The sequence below is a fragment of the Ailuropoda melanoleuca genome, unplaced genomic scaffold, assembly GCF_002007445.2.
Source record: "Ailuropoda melanoleuca isolate Jingjing unplaced genomic scaffold, ASM200744v2 unplaced-scaffold211, whole genome shotgun sequence".
Classification (NCBI taxonomy): Eukaryota; Metazoa; Chordata; class Mammalia; order Carnivora; family Ursidae; genus Ailuropoda; species Ailuropoda melanoleuca.
Window position 1 is genome coordinate 3,052 of NW_023190615.1, and position 9,736 is coordinate 12,787.

General features: G+C 32.1%; 1 protein-coding gene across 1 annotated transcript; it reads left to right on the forward strand.

The window, feature by feature from the left end:
* Positions 1-1,303: 1,303 nt before the first annotated feature.
* On the forward strand, positions 1,304-6,928 carry LOC117797981 (glycoprotein endo-alpha-1,2-mannosidase-like; the record flags this gene model as incomplete). The annotated part of the gene is made up of 2 exons (XM_034650409.1): positions 1,304-1,380; positions 2,104-6,928. Coding segments are annotated over 2 exons (735 nt in total), but the record flags the coding sequence as incomplete, so codon positions are not given.
* Positions 6,929-9,736: the final 2,808 nt, after the last annotated feature.

Here is a 9,736-nt window from a genome sequence, read left to right on the forward strand (position 1 = left end):
AGAAAGAACATGGGAGGGAGGGGCATAGGAAGAGAGAGATTCCCAAGCCGACTCACTCCACACTGAGCAGCAGCCCAGGCAGGCCTGATGCCAACACCGTGAGATCATGACCTGAGCTGAAAACAAGAGTGGGATGCTCAGTCAACTGTGCCACCCAGGTGCCCCCAAAACAAAGGCATTTTATATTGCAGTAGCATAGAAGTTTCTAATTCCATACATGCTTCATAGAGACTAAACCCTTAAATTAGAATAATATTAAGATGTTTAGTAGATTGTCATAAAGATGTTTAATGGTTACTGGTAAGTCAGTTAAATTTAGTAATAAAAGTGAAAATTCTCCTATTTGATTTACAGATCTAAGTGACAATCTACACTACTAGCCAGAAGTATCATACAAAATGGTTTTACTAGCCCTAATCAGTTTTTCTTGATTTATATATAACATTTTTTAAACTAAAAATGAATCTTCTAAGCACAGTATTTAAAAAATACTTTTGGTTAATGCTTTCTACAGTTATGGTAGAGATCCATAAACCATATCAATAACAAGCATTCGTAGTACTAGTGGTATTGCTTTTCCAGTAATTTTGTGATAAATTCTTTGAGTAATAGTACACATTAAATGTAGGTTAGTTTGTGAAATGGTGTTTTAATGATTGATAGAGGACTTTGTCATTTAAAGTTACTTGCTCTTGGGGTGCTTGGTTTAACTCAGTTAAGCTTCCGACTCTTGATTTCTGCTCAGGTCATGATCTCAGGGCAGTGAGATCCAGCCCCTAGGCAGGCTCCATGCTCAGCGAGGAGTCTGCTTGAGATTCTCTCCCTCTGCCGCTCCCCCCACTGGCACGTGCTCACTCTCAAATCTTAAAAAAAAAAAAAAAATTGATTCTATTTAAATGTAAACTTGTCACACCTGGGAAAAGAATCCAGATTTTTCTGGACCATGTTCTTTTTAAAGAAATATGTCTGGATGTAGAATATATCCCTATTTATTCTTTATAAGAAATAAACATGTAGGAAGAAGTATTGCATAGTGGTCGAACATTTGAGTTCTGAATTCAGATTGCCTATTTTGCCTCCAGCAGTCTGCCTCACTTGGTAACTACCTTAGGGAGTTGTAAGAACAGGTAAAAAGTATGAACTGTTGAGCGTGTTGATTTCACAGTAACAACGTTGACTAAGCTTTCTCTGCTAGAAATCTGTTAATAATGTTCAATAAGTTTTCATCTTAAGGTTATTAAATTTGTTATGAAATATACCTTATTTTTACATCATAATTTTTTTCTCTAATCATTTGTTTTAGGTCACTTTTCACATCGAACCATATAGCAATCGAGATGATCAAAACATGTACAAAAATGTCAAGTATATTATAGACAAGTGAGTTTCTTCTAATTATTGCTTTACGATCCAATGATAATAACTGTTATAAGAGTACATTTAAATTATATTTGTGATTTTAATGACTTTAAATTTTGTAATGAATCATTTTAAGGAACATTTCTAAAATTCCTTATGATTCACTTTCTGTATAGATTATTTACTGTATGTATTAAGTTATTTATGATTTTTCGGCTGACATTTTAAATTGGTATTCTATAAATCACGAATACAGAGTTTTGTCTTTTAAAAAGAAGGCTCAAATTACGAAATGTGAACTGCTTTTATATCTGTGGACCCACATCCAGTGTTTTCATTTATATTTAGTCTGATTACAAAGAAAAAATACAGCTTCATTATGTTCAAGAATTTTACCGGTAAGAACCCGTGACAGATACTGTACTCTTGTCAGCAACAGTGAGACATTTATCACTGATAGCATTTGACATATTCATATGGAAAATGGGCTTTTTATGGTGTTGGTCATTTGTAAACCTCAATATAAGGTAATTTCTTGTTAGTGATGTATCCAATATCTCATTTTTCCAGTCTGCAAAATTGAAGATGCATTTGTAACTATTACCTTTAATATAACTGATTTCCCAAAGAAAGTGAACGATGTGATTAAATTGCACTGATTACCTTCATTTTCAATATAGAAACAGTTATTGTCTGTGCAAAATGCAGATACTCACTTCACTTTTACATATTTTTGTATTCTAGATATGGAAATCATCCGGCCTTTTATAGGTACAAGACTAAGACCGGCAATGCTCTTCCTATGTTTTATATTTATGATTCCTATATCACAAAGCCTGAAAAATGGGCCAATTTGTTAACCACCACAGGGTCTCAGAGCATCCGCAATTCTCCTTATGATGGACTGTTTATTGCACTTCTAGTAGAAAGCAAACATAGATATGATATTCTTCAAGGTGGTTTTGATGGAATTTACACATATTTCGCCACAAATGGCTTTACTTATGGCTCATCATATGAGAATTGGGCAAGGCTAAAATTTTTTTGTGACCAGTTCAACCTACTGTTTATCCCAAGCGTGGGCCCAGGATATATAGATACCAGCATCCGCCCATGGAACGCTCAGAACACTCGGAACCGGATCAGCGGGAAGTACTATGAAACTGCCCTGGGTGCTGCACTCCATGCCCACCCCAGTGTGATTTCTATCACCTCTTTCAATGAGTGGCATGAAGGAACTCAGATAGAGAAAGCTATTCCCAAAAGAACCAGTAATACAGTGTATCTGGATTACCGGCCTCATAAACCAAGTCTTTATCTAGAACTAACTCGCAAGTGGTCTGAAAAATACAGTAAGGAAAGAGCAACTTACGCATTAGATCAGAAGTTGCCCCTTTCTTAATGCATTAACAACTATAGAAATCACCTCATTTCAATACGTACCTTTTAAGTGTATACTGATGGGCAGTTATCCCCATAATAAAAAGAATTTGTACTTTTTAAAAAATGGTAATATCATTGCCACCCTTCACAATGCTGCACTGACAAAATACCTGAGAGAAAAATTGTGCAAATAACATTCCTTGTGGCATAAGTTGCTGAATTTCTGACTGAAATTCTACTTTGCTACTAATTTTTATTGCACACAAAAATGTTTATGTTACATAGAGAATTAGTGCACAGTTAAAAACTTCTTGTATTCTGGGCCTAAAGAAATAGATTGTGTGTATTTGGTGTGTCTAGTGAAGAAAATAAGATCTAAAAGATAGTGTATATGTTTCATTTAGATTTTTTTCTGATGATTCAGTCATCCAGAGTCCCTTCACTAATACAATGAAGCCTCCGATAAAAATTCTTAAGGAAAATAAAATCCTAACTTAAGCCTTACTGTGAATCACATTGTGTTAGGAAGGCCTGCTTTCTACAGCACAATATGCATCATCTTTTGAGGATTTTTTGGTTACTTAACAGCATGCTGGGTATTTGCACGTCTAAGGTGTCTGTTTTACAATGGTGAATTCCAGATTTTAGAAGCTATGGAAAGTTCTTTCATGCTTCTGTATAAAGAAAACATAGTTGGCTCACAATTATTATGAAGATAGAATGCCCAAAATATCAGTTTTTGGATAACCTGTCAATCTTTAACTTGTTATTCTATTCATGTTTTTAAAATTTAATGTTAATCAGAGACCAACTGTTAGTATCAACTTTTTGCTTTCTTACCTATCATTGGATTTCCTTCTTAATATTTTTTAGCTATTTTTACCAAAATAGAGAAAATTTACCTAGCATTTTAGGAACATGGAGATGAAAATTCTTTTATATCTTAAATCCATTCCTGAAGTTTAACTTGTAAATTGAACATTTAATGATGGCAATAATCTTGTTTAAAAGACAATAGATAGCATTTTTACATGGGGATATATCAAATTCAATACTTGTGATCACTTGTTTGTCATATGTGACAAATTAATCCACCTGTGTGCTAGAAATGAATCTCTTTAATAGAGTATATGTTATCCTTCAGTTTTTATAGTTAACTAGAACTATAAAAAATATATATGCTATTATAAGATTATTTCTTAGATATCTAATTTACTAAAGAGAAGCAATACTAAACAATACATATAAATTTTCAGGTTTTAGAGATATTCATTCAGAAATAAATAGTAGAATTTGTCATAAAATAGCCCATCAGGTGATGAAATTTATTTTGGCCAGTGATTTCGAAGTAAAATACCTTTTCTTTGAAAAGAGGCATGATTAATGTTAAACTTATTTATAACTTAAGAATTTACCATTTCTCAGAGAATGATCAGGCCATGAGAAATTAGAACAATAGTAGTAATCTACTTTCTGGAGGCAATTACGAGAATAAATCACTATAATGGTATAACCAAGCCTCTTCATAGGAATGTTCATACAGATATAACCTGTGGATTTTTTTTTTCTTATATCCAGTTAGCCACTATATGTTATCATAGGGATAAACTCTCAATGTGTCATGCCTAATAATCACTTATACCATATTTTATTAAATTTAGAGAAATTACTACTACAGAGGAATTTTTGTCATTGCTTGTACTGTATATTTGAACCTACCATGACAGAAAATTTTATGAAATAGTTCTGAAATTAAGAGAAAGTGTATAAAAACGAGGTCAACAATTCCTGAATGCGAATACTGCCACTTTCTGTGTTGCTCCCCCTGCAGACCTAGATAATCTCCCACAGCACTCTTTACCTCTGAACTTTGCTGTGGTTCCCAACACATTACTCCAACCAGCCAGTAAAGGTCAGATTTCAAAGTAAGATAAAACAGATTGGTTCTTAAGGGAAGAATGTTTGGAATCTGGTCTCATAATTGTTTAAGAATTTATATGAAAATCCTGTGTCTTTTTGCCTGTTTTAAAAAAACAATTAGGAATTCTCTCTCATTTCATTATTCTTAGGAATGCTCTTAAAATCTTTCTCAGGTACTCATTACAGCTGCCTTTATCATTTGACTTATAACACAGTTTATATCATTATGATCACAAGTAAAAGCAAAGAACTGATTGCCTAATTTAAACTATCTAGGTGTGAATTCAATAACCTAAAATAACTGTTAGACAGTGTAATGTATGCAGTGCATGAATCACAACTCTTATGGTTTAATCAGTCTGTTTTGACTGTATAGAAAACAACCTTTGTTTTACTATTCCCCTTAAGGACTAATATTGTCAAAAACTGCTGTTATTAATATTTAAGTTGTATGTTAACTTTTCTGTTTCAAAAGTAAAAGACTATTTTGTTATATGGAGTAATTAACTTTCATTTAATAAAAGCATATGTGAAATAGTGTATCTTAGGTATAAAAATGTGTCCCTTTCTATTTATGAGATATTTAATTTCTGATTAACAGATGAAAAGTAGTATTCATTCAGCGCTCTATTTTCTCTATTTCGGATATGCAGCACTTACAAAGTCTGTATCTTTAACTGTATATACATTTTTAAGTCTGTGAATTTGTTAAGGTTTTCGGGGGGCATGGGGGCAGAGATGTTCTCTTATTTTTTTATTCTTTGGGCATAATCGTATGTTAGCTCTAACTCTTTTGGGAAATCTTGCCCTAACAATTTTATAACCGTGCACTTTTTCAACCTGATCAGTTAGTTTAAACATGATGACTGTTCCTGAACTCTATAGTGCCTACAGAAACCATTCTTAAAAGTCTGTATCTAAATTTTGAATTAATTTTGAACACCCTCGTGTCCCATAGTATAGAAGCAATAATTTATGACCAGCAAAATTCCAGTTATTTTTATAATTATCTATAATTTTAAAATGATAAATGGACCTAGCCACAAGCAAAAAAGGTTTTTGGCTCAGATAAAATGTTATACTGACTTTGTTATATATCCACATAAAGTCTAAATGTTATTGTATGCTTCCTATAAGATTATCATTCTTGAGAATTCAAGTGCTACATTGGCTTAATTACAGAGACTCATTGTAGTCCAATCAAAGAACTTAGTAGTATTGCTATTATATTTCGTCAATGAAGAACATTTTTCAATGTGATTAGTTTTTGTTACATAATTTATGATCTCAAAAGAAAAAACAACTAGTAAGTGGTCACAGGTCTAAAATTTAGTGAGGTTAAAACATAGAACTATTTTGTATGTTCTGGACTTCATTTAAAAGCATCTTATACATTTTAACTTTCTCAACTTATATTAAAAAATTAACCATGAATTTAATCATAAACTTAAAGAGGCTTTCAGAAAATACCCCATGAAATAAATATTTCATGACATAAGGCAATAGTGTACTATGGTTAGATAATTCTATATATAATTTAACCTATGGTATATGATTGTATCATCATGCTTTGTTTTTGACTTTTTGAAAGAATTGGTTAATCTGAGCAAAGATTGTGGTAAACAACATGAAATAAAGTGACCCTCTTTAGCTATTCAATTACATTTAAAATAGATTATGTTCATGCATAAAAGTGAGTTTTACAAAAGCCGTTATGAAAACACTATTAATTTGATAATGTCTAATGCAATGTGATCTTTATCCTGATTTTGAAACTATCAAGTAAAAGAAAGAAAAATATTTAGAAGAAATTAATTTATAATAAATGCTTAATAAGGCTTAGAAATTTATATATTTAAACACAGTCACCTAAGGGTAGTATGTCAGAATGTTTTTTGGATGTAGCAAGTTTGTCTTTATTGAATGCTGCCATTCTATGTATTTTTTAATTACTTAGATTCCTTAGCCATGTGGCAGTGTATTAAGCCATTAATATAAAAATAGAGCAGTCTAATCTCTGGCTTTATGTAAAAAGTTAACTGCACGGCTGCTAAATTCTTACTTGAAAATTTGGTGTTGTATTTAATTAAATTACATTCTTGAAAGTTGTGCTCTTGACTTTTTAGCTGTCTTGTAAAAAAAATGTTGACAATCATTTTATGAATAGTAGCTGAGCTCAAATTCTATTTTATTTTTCCTCATTAGTATTATGTATTCTTAGCTAAAGACTTCATATAATCCTCAAATAAAATACTCTTTTAATGTATAATATTTTATTTCATTGTTTTCTTTTTAATAGAGTCATTCTTTATATAGAGTGTAGGTAATGTTTCCTTTATTTAAAATGTGTACTGTCTTTGAAAGATGGGATTTTAAAAAGAATATACATATATAATGCTAGCATGTGTGGTTGGCTACATATTTGGTATTGAGCTTCTGAGTAGTTAATATAAGATGTGGCGTTTTTTGTTTTTTGGTTTTTTTTTTTTTTTGCCAGGAAAGAAGTACCTCCTTTCCCCTACAAGGTAAATTTTACCTTGTCATCACAATTTAAAATAAAAGGTAAAGCATAGGGAATATACTCAATGGTACTGTGTAATAGTGTTGTATGCTGACAGATGGTAACTACACTTAATGGTGAGCACAGTATAACATATAGAGTTGTTGAGTCACTATGTTGGACACCTAAAACTAATGTAACGCGTATCAACTATACAAACACACACACATACACACACTTAAAAAAAGTAAATTTCTCAAATTGGCATTATACCTATGGTAAAAAATGTAAAAACCTACAAGAACCTGTCCGGTAATGTACTGTAAATAAATGCAACAGGTTTAAGACCCGAGAGAGTCCTAGGAACTGTGGACCACTTTCACTTAAAAGGAGTAATTGCTAATCAGCTCTGTCAATTCATTTTGTAGTTATGGGTCACTAAAACGAGGAAGTACGTATGCCCATGTGTGTATAAATTTTTTGAATTACAACATGCTGGCAATTACCAGAAAAGATTTTTAAAATATTTGCTGGTTGGGGTCACTAATTTGTGACCTCTGATAGAATATGAAATTATTGAGAACATTTTTCATAATATTACACTCAAGGGGATTTCATATGAGTAGTTATTCTGATGATTATTGGATAAATTCTAAGTATATAACAAAACTCAACGAAAGTGAATCCATGAAGGTTCTAATTATATAACTTTTCCCAGATCTTATGGAAGATCAGAAATAAAGCACCCCAACAATGAGGTACATAACTCAGCCAGGACCAATATGCCAAGACCAAATTTCATTTACTATTTATCCTAATTTGGCATTTGAATAGCTGATTTGAATTAATTTTGTTTACTGAGAGGGACCTGGAATGCTTTTATTCTTTTGCTTATTAGATATGGATCCATGTTTGGAGCCTGGAAAGTAAGTAGAAAACACTGCCTTTCATTATAGCCTCACACTTCTGTAACCTCTGCCTTTTTGATGCCTGCTATTCCCTTTTTTTCTTACTCTCAACTTACCTGCCTTTCTAATCTGCTTTGTTTCAAAGAGGATATTAGTGATCTGTTAGAATATATAACATGTGACAAAGTGTCTCAGTTGAAGTGGAACAAGAATAGGAATGCACATTGAACCCAGCTTTAAAAGGAAAACAGTATTATGGTAAATACACTGCTATACTGGTGATCACAAATTTAAGCTTTGAGTAGCCAATATGAAAAAACATCTAATTATCTACTTATTATACAATGTCCATAGAGTAAGATACAAATTTCTCAAAAATATAGCTGTCTTAAGGATGTCCACTCCTACATTTATTCAAATTAGTACTGAAAGTCCTAGCCACATCAGACAAGAAATAAAAGGCATCTAAATTTGTAAAAAAGAAAAACTATTTACAGATGACATGATACAAAACACGGAAAACCTATATAGGCTCTCCTAAAAAAAACTATTAGAAATAAGTGAATTCAGTAAAGGTGCAGGATACAAACTTAATATATAGAAATCTGTTGTCTTTCTATCTGCTAATGATAAAGAAATTAAAACAATCCCATTTAAACTGTATTAAAAAAATACCTCAGAATAAACTTAACCAAAGAGGTGAAAGATCTGTATTCTGAAAACTTGAAAAACATTGATGAAAGAAATTGAAGATAACACAAATGGAAAGATATGCCATACTCATGGATTGGAATAATATTGCTAATGCGTCCATACTACCCAAAGCAATCTACAGATTCAATGCAATTTCTATCAAAATGCCAACAGCATTTTTCACAGAACTAGAGTAATACTAAGAAATATATGGGACCACAAAAGACTCCAAATAGCAAAATCAATCTTGAAAGAAGAACAAACTTTCCCAGATTTTAAAATATATTACCAAGCTGTAGTAATCAAGACAGTACAGCACTGGCACAAAAACAGACACATAGATCAATGGAACAGAATAGAGAGCTCACTATAAACCCACACTTATATGGCCAACTAATTATGACAAAGGCAAGAATACAATGGAAAAAAGTCTCTTCAATAAATGGTGCTGAGAAACTGGACCACTTACACAATACACAAAAGTAAAATGGATTAAAGACCTAATTGTGAGACCTAAAACCGTTAAACTCCTAGAAGAAAATAGACAGTAATCTCTTTGAGCTCAACTCTAGCAAAATATTTGTGGATATGTCTCCTCAAGCAAGGGAAATGACAAAATTGATCTATTGGACTATACCAAAATAAAAAGCTTTTGTACAGCAGAGGAAACCAGCAAAATGAAGTGGCAGCCTACTGAATGGGAGAAGGTATTTGCAAACAATATATCCAATAAGGGGTTAATATCCAAAATATATAATGAACTTTTACAACTCAACATCAGTAAAACAAATCTGATTAAAAAACGGGCTGAGGACATGAATAGACATTTTCCCAAAGAAGATATACAGATGACCAGCACATGCAAAGATGCTCAACATCACTAATGGTTAGGAAATGCTAACCGAAACCACAATGAGATATCATCACCCTCTACGTATCAGAATGGCTAGAATAAAAAAAAAAAAAAAAGGGT